This window comes from Chenopodium quinoa, unplaced genomic scaffold, assembly GCF_001683475.1.
Source record: "Chenopodium quinoa cultivar QQ74 unplaced genomic scaffold, ASM168347v1, whole genome shotgun sequence".
Lineage (NCBI taxonomy): Eukaryota > Viridiplantae > Streptophyta > Magnoliopsida > Caryophyllales > Amaranthaceae > Chenopodium > Chenopodium quinoa.
This window is the reverse complement of record NW_018744662.1, coordinates 2349913-2368949: the sequence shown is the minus strand read 5'-3', so window position 1 is coordinate 2368949 and position 19037 is coordinate 2349913. Positions and strand designations below refer to the sequence as shown.

Sequence of the window (19037 nt, the reverse complement as noted above, 5' to 3'; positions counted from 1 at the left end):
CTTTGGTAATGCATGTTTTTGTCAAATACAAACATGTTCTTTGTCAAATACATGTATGTTCTTTATGAAACACAGAATGTTCTTTCTGCTATTTTTTTTTTATTTATCCGGGTGCACGATGCGCACTATACACCCGTGTGTATAAACCACGGATTGAACTTAGTTGTGTGTGTAATTGTTTATTAGGGTGTTTTTCTTGTTTTTTATTCTAAATCTTTTTGGAGAAAAGATTTCCCAAAAAAATAAGTAAATGTTCATCAAATACTCAAAATTTTTACTCTGTACTTGGCAACTGGCATTAAACTCCTCCGCACTTTAAAAAAAAGTGATACTTTGAACATTTTCCTCCTACTATGGTGATTTTTTCATAACTCATTTGCTTAATTTTCTTCGAGTAAGAGAGCTTCTGCTGAGAGTGTGGGATCAGATTACCAAGAATATGGGCAGATCCACTTACATAGGAATTGCTGCTGCTTTTGCATTTTCCAGTTTTGCCTTCAGATTCTTCTTCAAACCCCATCAACATCATCAACCTTCGGTATTTTTTTTGTTTAATTTCTTATTTATATTACATATTTTCTGTGAAAATACAACAATTATTGAGTACTAATTAATGGTTTTGTATTGATGTAACACAGAGATTGTTTACGGTTCAAGAACTGTCCCTTTATAATGGAACTGACGAACAATTGCCTATCTTCTTGGGAATACTGGGGTACTTTACAGTATATTTATACTTGTAAATTTTGATTTGCTTCAAAAGTTGTTGAATTTTAATCTAAGTTTTGATTCTCAACACCCCATTAAATGAAAGATATGATTTTTGATTTTGATGGTTTTTTTTTTTTAAATTTTTTTTTATGCTGTATTCTTGATTTTATTTTTGTGATATTTGACTGGAAGAATCCCTTTTCAATAATTTGTGTTTATTTGCTGATGATTTGTGGGTTTAATTTGTAGTATAATGGTTTGTGTTAGCTTAAGAATTGGAATTGAGATTGGGATAGGGTAATTTTGATCCGCTATGATTAGGATGGCATCTAAGGGTGTGAATTTGAAGATAGTATGAAAGTTGTATAGCGGTAGGTGGGTTAGTAGACCTTGGTCAGACCCCCATTTCATCGAAAGCAGTAGTGATGGACTGATGGTAGTATTATTTATCAAACCCTTTCGTGTGTTCATTTAAGGATATATCTTGAATACGAACCTTGCCCTTTATAGATGTTTGATATTAGAAGCTGAGAAGAATGATTATTGGTCTGTTAAGAAGGAAGTGAGTTAACAATGACCGTATATCTTCACTGCTAGATACTGTTTTGTTTGTAAGGCATTGCTATTGTACCTTTTTATGTAGAGCTACTAAATTTATTTTAATATCTTTTCATTTCATGTATCAGTTCAGTATTTGATGTGACGAAAGGGAAATCACATTATGGTGTTGGAGGAGCTTACAATCATTTTGCTGGAAGGTTGTTACTCTTTAAATGCTTTTCATTTTAATATGAATTGGAAGCACGGAGAATTTTTAGATGATGCATCAATCACTAAATCTGGATGTCCACCAATACTTGTTACGATGTGACCATTTTAATGTGCATCCATCTTCAACTCTAGGAGCTGTGAGATGCCCTGTATGTTTTGGATTTTGTTGCATGCATATGGGTCTTGCAAGATTGGGCATTTTGAATTGCTTGCACTTTGTACAGGCAATTATTGTATTTTGAAAAACTATGGTGGTCATGTTTCAGATTGATTTTCGGCTTTCAACCCAATCTGATTGCAGGATGGATCTTATTGATTGTTGCTGGTTTGGAAACTATTTTTTGGGTAGCATTCACACAATTCAATAAATTTTGTAATGGTGTCTTATACTTAGACTTAGAAGTTTATCCCTCTTCCACCATTCATGGAAGTGGAAGACCTTCATGTTCAAGGCCAATTATAAAGAGAACATTTCTTAGTTTCTTACATCATGTGCTGGCTGAAACCACGAACTTCTCCTGTGGTTGTGTTTTTAATTAATTTTGGTTTCTTTATGTTAGAAAAAACATGTAGCCCTGAATCTGATTCAAGCATACTCCTTTTTGTCACAGAGATGCTTCACGTGCATTTGTTTCCGGAAATTTTACAGGTTAGAGCTCTTAACAATAATAATGTTTGGATTATGCCTTGTTTGCCTTCCTCGTGCTTTTGAAAAGAATTCTTCTGCACAGAGATCGTAATTCTTATAAGCATGCTCTTCAAATTCTAGTCTGTTGGAGGAGTGACAGAGTAAGCACAAAAGGGGTTGTCAAAAGCAAAAGAGAAATATATTTGGATTATGGTTTTAAGTTAAACAAGGTTTGTTGAATTGTGGTGAAGAACAAGAGATTTATTAGGCTCACATATCTGTCATAAATTACAATTTGGTTAACATCTACTTCCTCTGTTTTTTTTTTTTTTTATTTTTTTTTTTATTTTTATTTTATTTATTTATTTATTTATTTATTTGCAACACACCATTTAGGCACGCAGTTTTAGGAGATTATTAGTGATAGATATCATGTGTAGTAATTATTTTGAATAATTTGTCCGTTTACATTATATAAACTTGACCTCAAAATGCATGAAACAAGACTGGGTTGCAAGTAAATAAAAACGGAGAAAGTATGAAATAATTTTTTCTATATATGAACTGGCAAGTCATTCTGATGGGTCTCCTACATGCCAATTCTGTAAAGTCAGTCATACTTTCTCTTTCAACTATATAGCTTGAGTAATTGAGTTAGGTAGTCGATTGAAATTATGTCAATCAAAGAACTTCCAATTCAATGTCATTTCTAAAGAAGAGGTTTCGTCCTCTGGGTTATATACTAGATATGAATGTCATTATTTATCTGACAATTTAGTTCTCTCATGAGCAGAGCTAATGCCTTGAATCACATTTGACACCAAAAGCCATGTAATCGCATAGCTAAATGCTGCTTTGTTAGTATGGAATATGCATCTGTACTTTTGTTTGCACTTCTATTAAAAAATATTGCTTCAGTATTGGGCTATTGGCAGAAAGTGCTATGACTTTTGGTTTAATATAGGCTAATTCTTGCATCCTGATTAAGTTTTTGCAGTTGCTCCTGAATGCAGGTGACGGACTTACTGACACACTACGTGGACTATCTAGCAGCGAGGTGCTTAGAAATCATGCTTCCTCTGTTTAATTTAAGTTGCAATTGACTATCTGTAATGTTTATTTTAAGTATTTCCTTGGGCCCTTTGCTGGCAATACTTGTCTGATTTGTCAGCGGATTTTAATATTCCTCCATTTCTTTCCCTTCCCCTTTCCCTCTTTCTAATGATTTCAAAGTCAACATCAATCTCTGTCTCTCTGTACATTCTGATGATTGCAAAGTCATATCTATCAATTTCTCTCACTCTCAAGTATCACTAACCTTTTCCTGCCCCTTCTCTTTCACTCTATATTGCTATGACTTTTGGTTTATTGCAATGCTGAATATGTATGCATTGTTTCCTATGTATTTGCAGGTAAAAAGTGTTGTAGAATGGCGGGATTTCTTCCTCAAAACATATACGTTAGTTGCATAAACTGAATTCTAGCTTTCTTTATATTACACCTGAATCAGACAAATCTTTGTTGCAGTACAAAAGAAGAATAGAAAACTAAGATGTTCTTGAAGTTTGTTTGTGAAATGAAGTACTACCATGCTACATTTGCCTGCATATGCTCTGTTTTAGGTTGTTCAACTCTTTCTAGGTCATGAAAGTGTTTATGAAATTTTCCTCACCGGCCCTATTCTCTCGTACAATAAAAAAATAAAAAATAAAAATCTGTAGATTCAGTTTGAGTCAATAAACTGATTAGCAAAAATCAATTTCAATCAATAAAAAAAAATTCAAATAGTTTTCGCTCTAAGAATTAGGGTACAACACAAACCAGTTGTCTAGAGAGAGAATAGCAGTTTTTAATTAGCAAAATCATTAATAATTCATAAAATATACGGAGTAGTTGTTATCAGTAAATTTAATTTTACTGGAGTATAATAGTCAATTGAGATTTTGATAATATTTTTCTTCTTGTAAACTAGGTGGACTTTTAACAAACAAAAAATTTGTTTATAGATTTGTTGGTAGATTGGTGGGTCGTTACTATGACTTTCGCGGGATGCCTACCAAATATTTGAAGAATGCAGAAGCAAAGGCAGCTAGAGGTGCCCAGTTGCTGGAAAAGCAGAAAAGAGAAGAAGAAAAGATTCCAAATTGCAATTCAAAGTGGAGTCAGCATGAGGGTGGAGAGGTAAGAAATTTCGAATATATTTTCAATAATCAACGTACGATTGTTGCTCAAAACCTTGAATAGGATTTTTTTTCTAGGAAAATGCTTCTACCTCCCTAGGGCCTACTAGAGAAAAGAACACAGAAATAAGATGGAAAAATGCAGCTTGAAATATACTCATGTTATAATTGGAAAATGTTTTGGAAAATTTGATTTTAATAATCCAACCCTTGTCCTATTTAAATCTAAGAATACAACCTTTCGATTATTTAGAAATAATACAAGTTTTGGAGGGTCTTCAAAGTTATTAGAAAGTTCCCTATTCTTCATGTATTTTTTTTTTTTAATTTAACAAAAAAATAATCCAATCTCTCTCCTCCTTCCCAAGGTCCTAGCCATCGTCCCTCTCCCCGGTGCAGCCTCAACTCCCCCTCCCCTTCCTGGTTTCCCCCCTGCCACTTCCACTCCTCTTCTCCTAGCCACCTGATCCTACCCCTGGAACCAGCCACCCCTGAGAAACCTCTCTGCCCCCAGCCAAACTGCCCCTTTGCCATCCATCACTCCCTTGCCTCAATCTCCCAACACACCCCCAACACGAGCTGCAGCCTCCTCACCGCCGGTCGCTGGCCTCCTCAGTCCTCACCGCTGCACCACCTAGTAGCAAAACAGCACAAAACTGCCTACATCAGCCACCGACCCACTGTCAATAGCCCCCTGAAAACCCCATAACAATCCCCAATCTATAGTAATATATAAAGAGAAAGGGGGTTTTGGGTGATAAATTTGTGTTTTCCCAAAATGCCCTTCTCTATACCCATAACAATATGATATAATGGTCTTGGGATTGTCAGTTTTAGGGGTTGCAGGTTTCAGCGTTTCCGATTTCATGTGGGTCTTGGGGTTGCGAGTTTCGGGTTGGGAGTTTCATTGGGGGGTGATCAGAAAATGTAGTTGAAAGGGAGGGGATGGTCGAAAATGGGAAGGGAAGGGAAGGGGAGTGGTGGCCGGAAAGGGAGGGGAAGGGGAGGGGATGGCCGGAAAAGGGAAGGGAGGGTGGCCAGAAGCCCGTATCAATGGAGGTGCAGGGGAAGGGTTGCATTTCTGAAAAAAAAAGTTATAAAAAACTATTTTTTCTACTAAACAAATAAAAAAAATAATTTATTTGGATGAATTAAAATGTGTCATGGTGACCGGATATTCTAGGTTGGTGACCAATCTCGCCTAATAAAATTGAAGATCCCTAAAGCAATATTACTAGGACTCGAAGACCCATGTCCGACACGGGTACGTGTCCAAGTGTCCAACTTGGCTATTTATTCTATGATTTTGAAATAAAAGTGAAGTGTCTTGGTGTCATATTCATGTCCGAGTGTCAAGGGTCCGACACTGGTACGTTAAGTGAAATGAAGAGTGCGAGTAACATAGCCCTAAAGCTTGGATTATTCATGAATTTTCGAAAGGTTCAATTATTAGATTTAAATAGGGTTAGAATTTGCCAGTCATGTCCTTAATTAATCCCTCCATATTTTATTACTTGCTCTACTTTACTTTTGCTGCCGTATTTCATTACTTGCCTCTATCTCCTTTTTTTGTAAACTTTTAACAATATTTTACTACTACGTATTTTTCTCCCCACTAGTTGTCCCTTTACATCATGTTTGTTTTTATATTTTTCACATTTACTCTCATCCCTCATCCGGTCATCCCCACTTATACTCACTTTTGTATTTTTAGATTTTTTTTTTCCAACCAAATCCCACTTTCTACTATTCCTCCTAAAACTCCGCACATGGTAAAATGGAGTAAGTAATAAAATACGGAGAGAGTAGTTGACAGTTTAAAGTGTTAGTGGCTGTATATAAAGTGAGTGTTTTAGTCTCATCAAGCTTAAGAATAATCATGGATCAGCTTTTGGAGTGAGTGAGATAGTTGTGTGCTATGCCATTTTGTGAAAACTGCTCAAAATCATTTAAATTACTGGTTTTTATTTCGGGATTGTCTCATCAGGTTTGGTGTGACGATGGCTATCCAAGACTAATGCAGAGACCTCTAGAGATCGCATTGACAGGAAAAATGAGCAAGCGTTGTGTATGTTTGAAAGAAGATGAGTTGCAACAATCAGGTTTAGAAGTCTATGAAGGATGTGACTATCATGCCAAAGCATGTAAAGTGTAGATGAAAGATGAACTATGGTTGCAACAACAGTAGTCCTGTATTTCTTTTAGAGCAGCTGCTGCAAGGTTGGTGCCGCAAACTATAGACGAAATTCATGCCTCTGTATTTTCTACTTTCCTCTGATGATGGAACAGTATGTTCAACATTCTTCACAAGTATGCAATGTAGTATTAGAAATTACTGGTTTACTAAAGCTATGTATGGGGAATGGGGCATTTATATACCAGCATTATTGATGACGTGGAAATGGCTTGTGGACTTGTGGTTAAGCTTCAATCGACACAAAACCACGTTTACGAAACTCCATGTATATGCAATAATGAAGTAATTAGTTTCCGACATTTGAGAGCTTGAAATGAATGGATAAGATCTCCTCTAAAAAATGAAGGGTCTAGATCAAAAAGTATTATAGTGGTCACAATTTTAATGTACTCTTTAAATAGTCTTCCAATTTTTTTTTTTTAAATGTATTTACTCCGTCCTCAAAACTTTGACTTTTTTGGACAGATTTCGCGATTATTAAGAAAGTTGAATAAAAAGAAATAAAAATATATTTGAAAGATAAATTTACATGGGGTTTGTAAAAAAGTAGAGAGATAAAATATTAAAAATACATGAAAAAACAAAATTTTATATGGGAAAGCTAATTTTGCACAAATATTGTTGTAAATTGGTAGGTATTTTAATGCAAATGGGTCGATCATTTTGGGACTAAAATTAGGCCAAAAGGGTCGAAATTTTGGGGACGGAGGAAGTAGTAAAAAAATTGAGGAGTATTGTTTCTAAGTACGTTAGTTGACACTTGATGCGGTTCTTAGGCATCAATATTATTATTTTAATTATTTTAATTGTTATTTTTGATTTTATTATTAAGTGACATAATTTATTAGGATATTTTTGTTAGTTTAATTCGGTTAGTTAAAAATAAGCTTAACTTTAAAGATCATATTTGCACAATATTATCTTTACGAGTTAGGGTTAGTTTCCTAGTTAGATAAGAATTTGTTTTACACGATTTTTATGCTAATTATTTAGCTTATAGATACGTGATGTTGTTTACTGAAAAGTAAGATTGATTAATTTAAAATTTATAAAGTTTTATGTAGGCGTGTGCTTGTGTATTATTGGCCTAGTTTAGGCTTAAAGCTCCTGTTGCTTAATGTTTCTTGATCGAGACTCAAGATTCCAAACCTTTCAACTGCGATTGAAGATTATATCCATTAAAATCCATATCAACACTTGACAAATGTAAAACATGAAAGCAATACAAAGTGGCATCAAATGTAAAACATAATCACAAAGTACGATACTAGAGTGGTCTAATATATATAATAGTTGGTTCATGGAGGCGGATGCACGATTCACATGGTGCATCCGCTCCAAAATACAAAAAAGCGGAATGAACATTTAGATATATACTAATGAACATGGTCATATAAAAGAACATAGTAGCCATTTATAATGTACATGAACATATACATAAAAGAACATAGTGTTCATTTATAATGTACATCAGTTTTTTATGCAACAATTTTGTATATATATTTTTTTAAAAAGAAATTTTGTATAATGAAATTGATAAATAGTACTATAATTATTTTTTTTACATACATTAATTACAAATTATTTCAATTTTTTTTTTTACCAAAAGTTCACTTTTTCTCTCCAAGCAAAACTTCAAACCCATTTAAATTTCTCAAACCTCAAACAAAATTTCAAGAAATTCGAAATTTTGAGCTGAATCCTAGAGCACATACAATCATGCAACTACCCTAAGCATCCCCCCAAAGTAGAAAATAATTTCATTATATCTTAAACTAACTCTAGCCTAGAGTGTGAATCAGGTCAATCAATGGGAGAAGCACAGACATAGTAATGCAGGCTTAAACTAACTCTACTTCTTAAACAATTCTCAGCTAAATAAAATGACCTGTATTAATAGTTTAATTTAATAGTGCACCGATAACAAGAAAATGAATTATAACACAAGCTGATGATTAAAAAAGACAACGCCATGGGGAGACTTACGCATTCCAACGCATATTTTCAACCTTAAATATCTTTAGTTGTATAACAGTAAAGTTATAAAGAACTGAAATTATGAAAGTACATACCGAGGCAAATGTAACAATATCCCACACGACTACAATTTCCCTAAAAGTCATTGTTCAAGATGACAAATAAAAACGAAAGGTAAGACCAAATTCGACATTTATACTTGTTTATTTGACATTCATACTTGTTTATTTTGAGTTTGAGTGTTTGTTTTTTATGAATTTGATTGAAAATTGTAATATTTGATTTTATTGAAAATTAATTGCGATTTTGATATAATTTTGTTGTTGCAATGAGAAATAAAATGAAATTCTTGTAGAAGATCAACCGATTAATATATTTTGGAAGAAGAAAACAAGCAAATAGACAAATTTAGAAAAAGTTGTAGATCCAAATAATACAATGTACATTAAAATACAATCTAATATTCATTTTTCATATACTTATATGATGCAAATAATACAATGTACATAAAACATGTAACCAACATTATAACATATATGTTCATTAGAATATAATACAATGTACGTTATAATATAGTAAAATGTACATTTTCATATACATACATGATCATTTATACCAAATGTACAATTATTATATGAATAATGTTTTTTAATATTATCATGTTCTTTACTAATATTACAAATGTTCTTTATATTTACAAAAAAAACATATAAAACCGGATGTTCTTAATAAAATAGCTATATGTTCTTTACAAAACAACTATATGTTCTTTACTGAATAGCTAAATGTTCATTCCGCCTTTTTTTTAAGAACACTGGATGCACCAAGCGCCTCCACAGAAAAATTTCATAATATATACAACACTGGTCTTGCCGTCTTGGCATGTTACAAGTATACGTACACGCATATCACACGGCAGAATTAGACAAAGTACGTAGCACATATAATGGTATTAATTAGTATGATGAAGAAGATGAAATGGATTGTCTTGCAGGATATATGCTGTTGTTGATCCCTATTCTGGCTGGCGGTAGAACCATTTTCTAATGTCGGGTAAAACACCACATAATAACAAGGGGATTCCAGGCAGTACACGCAATATGAAACTGAGAATCTTGATATGACGTCTTCTCATCAACAAGATTAGTAAGAAGCAGAGGACACAGCTAAAGATAGCTAACGATGGAGTGTCGGAGATTGTGATTACATAAACTCCTGTCATGAAAGCTATTAGAGTTGCGTAAAACGATATCAGAAGCAATTCGATGGTCATATCCATAAGCATAAATCGTACAATATCCCGTTCATCGAGTTCAACTTCCTTAGATGTTAACCAAAGGAGCATAAAAGAACCATCATAGAGCTGCACATCCCTACTACATCCGAAACCATAAACACCTGGAATGCTGCCTTCTTTCCAAAATTCGGAATTCCGGTGTCATCGTTGTACCCACCAGGAACTGCAAACGCTGCGGTGAATGTTATTGTTGCTAGCAGTGCCACCACCACTCCCATTGTGTTCGTATATTCCTTTATATCTTCTTTACTCAGAACATAAGCCCTTCTGTCTGACTAGGGATAAGGTCTTATGTCCATACCTCGTAATTTGAGGAAATTTTGAAAAAAGAATTATGATACATACTTTTAATTTCTTGCAAACTTTTTTTAAGATACATTAATTAATTTAATTTAATAAAAGCAAAAAGTTTCTAAAGTTGATCACAATATTTTTAAGATAATGCAATTAAACGGTCACCTATTATGATATACTTATAAAAGTACTCCATGTTGTTTAGCTAATGATTTGATAAGAAAGCATGATTAATAATTGAATTGGAATAAGTTGGCAAAGATACGGAGAAATAACAAATAAGACTTTTAATTGGTTCTTACTAGATTATTCCCATACGGAGTAATACCAAAATGGCTAGTTTGACAAAATTATTTACCAAAACGGCTAATTATAAAATTTAATTCCCAAACTAGCTAAATTTATTGATTTGAAAGGACATTCCCAAACCGGTTTGGTTCACTTTCTTTCTTTCTTATTTTTATTTTTTTTTTATTTTTTATTTTTTAATTTTGTTTTTTTGGTTTTATTTTTATTTCCTTAAAGATTTTTTTAAGTTGGAAAATATAAGCACAAAACTACTAAGAACGTAAACAGTTACAGACTTGCAGAACCCTAATTTCGATAAAAATAAAATAAAATTAAAAGCCTAATTTTTCTTCTTGATCATATCAATCACAAAAAATTGAAATTTCAAGTAGTATTGTTCTATCAAGACTACCGCAAATTTATACGACGATAAAGGATTTTAAGGTATTGTTCATCTCAAGTAAAAAAATAAATAAATAAATAATGTTTATCTTTTTCATGTCTATTAATTATATACTCTTTATTAATGTCGGTTAATATAAATATTTTTTTTAACTTAGGCTCCAAATTTGTGGCACGCAAGATTGAACAATTAGTGAATGCTCAATTTTCTGTAACTGTGGCAGCAATAGTAACACATATCTACTTGAGGTTTAACTTTCAGATAAGTTACAAGAAAGCTTGGTTAGCAAAACAAAAGGCTATAAGGAACTTGTTTGGTGATTGGGATGAATCATACAAGATTCTCCCTCAATGGATGAATGAGGTTGTAAGAGCAAATCCTGGAACATCAGTACTTAGGAGAAAAGAGGCTATAAGGAACAACTACGAAGTAATTCTTTTTAAATAAAACCCAAAAAAAAACCATAAAGTGAACCGAATTAGAGTGAAGTTAGTGAACCGAACCGGTTCAGAGGAATAAAAAATAAATAATATCTTTTCAAATCAATAAATTTAGCTAGTTTGGGAATTAAATTTTATAATTAGCCGTTTTAGTAAATACTTTTATCAAATTAGCTATTTTGGTAAAAGATCCAAAAAAATTATAGTGTAGAACTCATATATACAATGAATCTTTTCAATTTTGTCATAAATTCATTGAAAGGAGATTTCTTAAAAGGAATACAGTTTGAATATATATATATTTCAGGAAATTTCTGAACAATTGAATATGTTTTTTTTTTTGGTGCAAAGAACACTAGATCTTTAAATCAAAACAAAGGAATACAGTTGCTATTTTATTTACTATACTTCAATTTTCTGTATTAAAGTTGTTGAAACAATTTACTTAATTAGCTTGTTTACGAAATATCACTTCAAAAAAAAATCCTTTAAAAGAAAACATATCACAAAAAATGACATCATCAATGGTTTTAAGCGGGAATTTTTTTTATAAGAAAGCGACACGTATACTTTTTTGAGGAGAGATGATGTCAACAATATTTTGTTTTAGTATTACTTAATCAATTGGTCTCAAGTTTTTAATAATAATAATAGAGAAGTTGATTTTCCTTGGAGCGATTGTTACTGCTTCAGGGCCTAGGTTTGGTAATTTGCAGTGGCGGCTTGCCACCTTACCGTGTTCATTCCACAAGTGATGGTTGCCATTATACTTTTCTTGCTTCTCGGTTATAATCTACGTGTTGCAGACACAGCTTCTACGACATGTTGACATTGTTGGTGGTTGTCGATTCTTTGAAGATGCGTTGATTATGTTTAATAGAACGGTGGAGTTTGACATTTTAAGTAATCCTAGTGAGATCGATGTCCCTAAACTCATGAACAAATTGACAAATATATATTTCTCAAAGGTTACCGCATCTGCAAAATCCACCTTTTCTTTATCTCCTCGACAATAAGCATAGTGAAAATCGCAGCACGGAGATCACACTTTTGCTTGGCTTTGGACGGTTCGTATTTCGGGTTTGGGTCAGATGATGAATGCAAAGACTTACTAATCTGTGTTGTGCTACTGATTGGGTGTTCTATTGTTCTCTGTCTCGACATCATGCTTTGCTTGGTCAAGGGTTTTTTACTATTTTGCTGATTACGCGGTGTCGTGTGCTGGTATTGTGGGTATTAAATATCTGTATAATGTTGTTTGGGATACCCTTATTGATGTTTGCTACTAATATGGGATTCCTCAAACCTACAGATCGATGTGTTACTTTATTCCTATGATCGTTGTCGCGATGTCTGTATTGACTTGATTGGCCATGGTTTTCTCCTTTGACATAGTTTGAGATATCCGACTTTGTTCCTGGACAAGTTGTGGCGGATGTGGCTCATCGAAATTGGGTTAAGTACGAATCTAGTTGTCAAAAAATTAGATATGATTTCCTTCCCTTCTCCTTTTCCTCACTTGGGGAATTAGAGAAGGAGGTTGTGCATGCTAAAGCGAGTTCAAAAGTTCTTGTCGACTCACGATATTGTGTTGCTGCTTATATATTCATTAGGGTAGGATTATCTATAACTAGAAGAGTGTGGACCTATATTGTATCTTGACTTTCCACTTTTTATAAGTTGTACCAGTATGAATTTGTCTTTTTTTGAGATATAATAATAATAATAATAATAATAATAATAATAAATTGGAACTTACTTGGAAAGAAATTTGGTCCGCATCAATCATCTCCCTACTACTTTCGTTGTGGTGAAAAAGCCAAGTCTTAAAACATTCCCCTCGCAAATCACAGCATTCAATTAAAAGTCGAGCCTTCGAAAAGTGACGCTTTTGAACTGCCAAATCAAAAGGAGTGTAACCCTGGTCATCTTTCTGTGTAATAAGAATCTCACTCTCCTTTTGTGGTGCTATTTCACACAACTTTTCCTTGCTAGCAAAATATTTCAAGTGATGAAAAAAATTGCGAGCATGAGGATCAATCTGTCTTATTGATTGTGGATGCTGCTTTACTATTTCTAATATGAAGTCTGTAGTCCACAAATGCTGCGCCGCTCTTAACAAAGGAGTGAAACCCTCAATGTCCCGCGCATACACTGTTGAGGCATCTTTTTCGATTAACAACTTTGCCATCATCATTTGGTTGCCAGAATCTGCACGCAATTTTATATATTATTAATAAAAATGTAATTAATTAGAGAAAATACAAGTTTCTCAAAAGGGCATTTTCATATTTTTATGTAAATTAGCAAGGTTAGTTGAGTCATTTCAGTAATATTTATAACCCACATACTCACTGTTCTCTCTCTCCTCAACCATGAAAGTTGAGAATTCTTCAACTATGGATGATTGAAGGTTGAAGGTCGAGCAAGGAATTCTTCAACGACGGAAAACTGTAGAAACTATAAAGGGAGAAGGGAAAGAATTACAAAACTAACTTGTATTCATCAATTCAATTAAAACTAAGTACAATAAAAGCCCTTATATAGGTGGCATAACAAATTAAGGAATAGCATGACCCATATTCCCACGTCTAACTTTAATAAAGCACAGTTAATTAACCCACTAACTCTATTAACTCCACATATTCAGCAAACTACTTAACAACTAACACTTTAATAAAGCACAGTTAATTAACCCACTAACTCTATTAACTCCACATATTCAGCAAACTACTTAACAACTAACAAAACATGTTCCTATCCTAAATTATAGCAACTACTTTGAATCAATCCAACAAAAACACCTACCATTAGGGGTTAATCATGCCATAACTTTATATATATTTCTTAGGATTTTTCGTTGAATTCAGTGGCAAAGCTGTCCAAGATGTTTGTGTTGGGAGTCTTGGGACTGGGGTTTGTTATGGTATTAGTGGTGTTGGTCATGGTGTATGTTATGGTGTTGGAGTTTGTCGGCCATTGATGGTGTTTGTTATGGACTTATGGTATCAATTCATCTTCTAATTGATCTTTGCATGGAAGCTTTAATTTCAGCAAACAAATTTTAAGTCAAAACATTTAAAATTTGATTATATGTAAGGAGTACCACGAGTATTAAACTTACCAAAGTGCTTCTGACATAGCAAGTGCAAAGGAGTTTGTTTGGAATGGTTGAGCTCTCCAACTAAGTTTGCGTCTATCTCAAATTCATAATTTCCATATTTAGCTGCATAGTGAAGGGTGGTGTTGCCTTGAACGTCTTTTAACTTCCACGGAGGTAGTGGTAGTTCTCCTCGACCTTTTAAATTCATCAATTCTTCTTTTATCATCCTATATAATTGCGTCCCATCACGGATCTGCCACATCTTGTGAAACACCTCAAGATGAAGAGGTGTTTCGCCAAAGCGGTTTGTTTGACAAAAAAGGACTGGGTACTTCTTCAAAGCATTTATAATGAATTGTTCTTCTGGAAAAGGCTCATTTGAAGAATGTTCAGCAAACTCATAATGTTGGAGACCCTGAATTGCTAAGATCATATCTTTATTTGATCAAATATTGAAGTATTATTTGTAGCAGTTACAATTCTTTTTTTTTTTTTTTTTTACAAATTACAACTAACATTGTCATTTTGAATAAATACTAAATTTTGCCATTAAAAAAGGTTTTACCAAATTGATTAACTTTTTTTTGAAACATAACAAATTGATTAATTTTTTGTTGATAAATTTGTATTTTTGCAATATTAGATGTGTAGTAGCAAAATATTAATTTTGGCACTAAGTCCCCGTTCATTTCACCTAATTTTTTCAGAACTGAAATTATTTTTGCTGAACTTAAATTATTTTTATTGAATTGAAATTAATTTTACAGAACTGAAATTAATTTTACTGATTCTCTTACATATTTCTTCTTTAAAGTTACTGATTATTTTTGCTTAACTGAAATTATTTTTACTGGATATTATTATTATAAGGAAATTTTAGATTTTAACACCACAAAAAAAAAAAAAACCCGAAAATGGTTTTTAACACCAACAAATTTTTCGAAAAATTGATTTTACCACCACTTAACAGATTCCGTCCATAAATCTGTTGAGTGGGGTCTACACTGCCATGTGTCGCTTGTTAATTGGTCAAAAAAAAAAATATATGTTAAAAAAAACCATAAGAAATATAAATTTTTTGCATACCACTAAGTCAAGAAACTTGTTCGGTTTTGACTGAATTTGAGTTTCGGCTGAAACATCCAACTTGTTGTTGATGACAAACTGATCAAAAAGAGTTTGTGCGGAAACACCTTCCCTATTTTTTATGGCAAAATTAGCATTATGTTCCACCATAGCTTTTACAATTCCGAGATCATGGTTCATTACAGCTATATGCATTGGTGTGTTCCCGTCATCATCCTGTTTATGGATGAGCTCCATAGGAATTTCTGGCCTTTCCAAAAATTTCCTTGCCTCTAAGAAAGTTGAAAATCTTATGTGATGTAACACATTTTTTCCCTTTGAATCACATGTCTCGATTGACTCAGGACAATCATTGACCATGGCATCAACAATAGGTAAATTAGAGCAAACTGCAGCTCTAAGTAGAGGGGGCATCCCATCTGCATCCCACCAACAACATACCTCACTTTTTGTCTGTAATAACGACCTTACCAAGGAGAGTGAGATGTCTTCCTTTTCTTGTACGAAATTAATATTCTTGGTTGACAATGCTGCCCCTTGGCTATTAAGCGAGTTTATCATATGTATGGCTGACAAAAACGAAGTATATTTTCTGATTAAATATTAAAACTAAACAATAAAATCTATAATTTATTAAGAGAAATGTATTCAACGTTTTAATATTGTTTTTACTTAGTCAAACTAGTAAGTTAGTAGTGATAGTAGTGGGCTAGAATTATGGGCACTATCAAGTATCAACAACAACAACCCACATAATTAGGCTTGCATGCTAATTATTTGCTTTTTATTTATTTTGACAGTTATTTTGTATGTAGCCTATATAAGGCATGATTTGTTATTAGTTTATTTGAATGAGAATAGCATAAGCTTAATTCAACGTTCCTATTCTAGTTTTGCATTCTTATTTCCAACATTCAGGTCTATATCTTCTAGCACATGATTGCTTATGATCATCTCGATTTTTTAAAATCATACATAACGGCGAGATGAAGTGGAGTTTGTTCGAGACGGTTAGTGTAGACAGCTACTTCAGGACCAACCCCAAGCAAGTAAGCTGCAACTTGAATACTTTTGCCTCCGTTCATCAATGCCACATGAAGCGGGGTGTTACCATCCCAATTTTCTACCGTCCAGGGAGATGGCAGCGTCTCCACCTCCACCTCTTTATCCTCTGAAGTGAAAAGGCGGTGGTAGGAGGTAATAAGGAGCTCAGCTAATGCTTGAGTACGTTGTTTGGCAGCCAAATGGAGAGGTGTATCACGATCGGAGTTTGTTTCGCAAATGAGCTTTCTTTGGTGAGGGAGTTCAAAGCATTCCAAAACAGCCTTGATGAAATCAAGGTGACCAAATCTGGCAGCGACATGGATGATGTTATTACCTCGGATTGTTAACACAAGGAGATCATCGTCGCTGTAGATAGCCGCCGAAGCTTCCACGTCTTTGGCCTTGGCTTCTTTGACAAACTCTACATTTCCACTTGCTGCTGCCTGGTAGATTTCTCTCTTCATCATATACTTAAATGTCTAGTTAACTTTTGTTTTTTATAATCCAGAATTTGAAGTTGAAATTGAAACCCAACTCAAGTGTATAGCCGAGTTCTGAAAGAAAAGATATTATGATGCGAAATTGTGATGGGTAGAGCAAGAGGGTACATTGGTGACCGAAACAAAGGAGAGATAAGAGAAGGTCTTGATTATTGGATTTCTTTATTTCAAATTTTAGTAGCCTGTTCTCATTGACTGAACTCAACTGAATAGAACTGAGCTGAACTGAACTGAATTGAAATGAATATTTTATAAGAGAAGGAAATTAGGAACTGAATTGAAGTGAGCTGAACTGAACCGAACTGAGCTGAGCTGAACCGAACTGAACTAAACTGAACTGAACTGAATTTCAACGTAAGAGAACAGTTGCGGTTGTTTTAAATAGTTGTTCCATTTCCTCATTTGGAAAGTTTTTACAATATTTTATTAACGTCTCTCATCTAGTGGACCCAACATATATTCTCTCTCCTCCAATTCTCTCCACTACTATTGCTTTTTAAAAAATTTTATTCTTCCACCAACCTCACTACCTTCATATTTTTTTACTTTCTCCAATTTCTCCAAAAACTCCGCGCATGGAAAAATAGAGCAAGTATTTAAAAACGGAGGGAGTACTTTTTTTTCATCTCACTTTTAAGTTACATACTCTTAAGAAGTTATAATGGTTATGCACTTATGCATTATATGTACTACTTTCAGTCCAATTTACTCACAACAATTTTCTTTTTTGTGTGGTTCAATTTACTCAAAACAAACTTGTTTCTTTCATTTTTTAGTATGTTTTTGGGTGGTATGTAATTGACCAATATACCCTTACTTTTTTTTTATAAAACAACTTTATTAAATTACAAATCTGATTTCATGAGATTAAACCCTAAGCTTAATTAATAAAACCCTCATCCCATTTAATTTTCTCTCTCCTCCTTTAACCCCATTTTCATGATGGCTTCATGGTGTTAAGAGCGGCGAGGGTTGCAGATTGACGGCGTCGTGGGTTTGATTCGTGAATCGGGTTTCGTGGTTTCAGATCGGCGGGTTTCGTGGGTTTGGTTTCGTTGGTTTGGTGGGTTCGTGGTAGCAGATCGGAGGCGTCGTGGTGCTGGGTTCGTGGGGTGCTGGTGGTGGGTCGGCGGGTTGCTGGATTCGTGGGTTGATGGGTTCGTTCGTTGCTAGGTGCATGGGGTGGTGGTGGTGGGTCGGCGGGTTGCTGGATTCGTGGGCTGATGGGTTCGTTCGTTGCTGGGTGCGTGGGGGTGGTGGTGGTGCGTCGACGGTGCTGGGTTCGGTACTAGGTGAGTGGGCGGTGGTGGGTGGTTTTGGTGATGCTGGGTGGTTTCGGTGATGTTGGGTGGTGGTAGTGAGTGGTTTGGGTGATGCTTGGTGGTATTGGTGGTGGTGGGTTATTTAATTTAATTAAGGTTGAATTTGTTTTTTTTTTGTTGGATTAATAGTTAGAATAGGGCTGTACGAGTGTTTGGTCTGGACCGTAACCAAACCAGACCAATCAAACCGCATTTTAGCGGTTTGGTTTGGTTTGCGGTTTGGAAAAATACGGTTTGGTTTCGATTTTTTTGTGAAATACGGTTTGCGGTTTGGTTTGGTTTGGTTTTTCAAAAATTATAAACCAAACCAAACCGTAAACCAGTAAACCGCATTTTTATATTTAAATATTTTTAAATAAATTAAAATAGTTATTATATATTATAAAAAAAATAAATAAAAAAAACAAAAAAAACATGAAAAATCATTAGAATACTATACGGTCAGTATACTACTATACTCTATACTCAATCTCAAATATCAATACTTAAAATTCAATAGGTCATATAACTATAATGTAGTATGATGTAGTATGAATTATTTTTTTGGACAAATTTATTATGTTTTTTTCCACTGTTAATTTGTTATGTATTATTTTTATTATGTGTTATTGTGTTAGCACTTAGCACTTGATTAGTTGGTTGTTATTTTTATTAAAAATTTGCAGTAGAATTTAATCCCTTTGGCTAATTATTTGAATTTTATTATAAATTTATTAATATTTGACAATTTTTAGGAAAAAATGTCATCTTATTATAAACCGCAAACCAAACCGCACTAAACCGCATTATTACGGTT

General features: G+C 33.8%; 2 protein-coding genes across 4 annotated transcripts; one reads left to right on the top strand and one right to left on the bottom strand.

The window, feature by feature from the left end:
* The first annotated feature begins 198 nt into the window (after positions 1–198).
* LOC110702011 (membrane-associated progesterone-binding protein 4-like) lies at positions 199–6848 on the top strand. 2 transcript variants are annotated; one of them, XM_021879648.1, is made up of 8 exons: positions 204–538; positions 639–715; positions 1398–1469; positions 2094–2131; positions 3124–3167; positions 3523–3569; positions 4117–4291; positions 6278–6848. In XM_021879648.1, exons 1-8 carry the CDS (start codon positions 440–442, stop codon positions 6443–6445), a joined length of 720 nt encoding a protein of 239 aa, XP_021735340.1. In that variant the 5' UTR covers positions 204–439; the 3' UTR covers positions 6446–6848. The 2 variants fall into 2 exon arrangements, with proteins under 2 accessions (XP_021735341.1, XP_021735340.1); XM_021879649.1 differs by lacking the exon at positions 1398–1469 and having other exon boundaries at positions 199–538.
* Positions 6849–9104: 2256 nt separating this feature from the next.
* LOC110702009 lies at positions 9105–14978 on the bottom strand. Of its 2 annotated transcripts, none has more exons than XR_002507434.1 (3): positions 13538–13907; positions 12946–13397; positions 9105–9679 (listed from the first exon to the last, which is right to left on the bottom strand). XR_002507434.1 is itself a non-coding variant. In XM_021879647.1 (3 exons), exons 1-3 carry the CDS (start codon positions 14720–14722, stop codon positions 9668–9670), a joined length of 876 nt encoding a protein of 291 aa, XP_021735339.1. In that variant the 5' UTR covers positions 14723–14978; the 3' UTR covers positions 9105–9667. The 2 variants fall into 2 exon arrangements, 1 of the variants encoding a protein (XP_021735339.1); XM_021879647.1 differs by lacking the exon at positions 13538–13907 and adding an exon at positions 14311–14978.
* Between the last annotated feature and the right edge of the window lie 4059 nt (positions 14979–19037).

Excerpts from the sequence above, each read along its gene's own strand:
- LOC110702011 (XM_021879648.1), top strand. The coding sequence starts at position 440 with ATGGGCAGATCCACTTACATAGGAATTGCTGCTGCTTTTGCATTTTCC. Across the intron at positions 716-1,397 it reads ATCTTCTTGGGAATACTGGG|TTCAGTATTTGATGTGACGA; the intron begins GTACTTTACAGT and ends TTCATGTATCAG. Across the intron at positions 4,292-6,277 it reads GTCAGCATGAGGGTGGAGAG|GTTTGGTGTGACGATGGCTA; the intron begins GTAAGAAATTTC and ends TTGTCTCATCAG.
- LOC110702009 (XM_021879647.1), bottom strand. The coding sequence starts at position 14,722 with ATGATCTTAGCAATTCAGGGTCTCCAACATTATGAGTTTGCTGAACAT. Across the intron at positions 13,398-14,310 it reads GCTATGTCAGAAGCACTTTG|ATTCTGGCAACCAAATGATG; the intron begins GTAAGTTTAATA and ends AATTGCGTGCAG.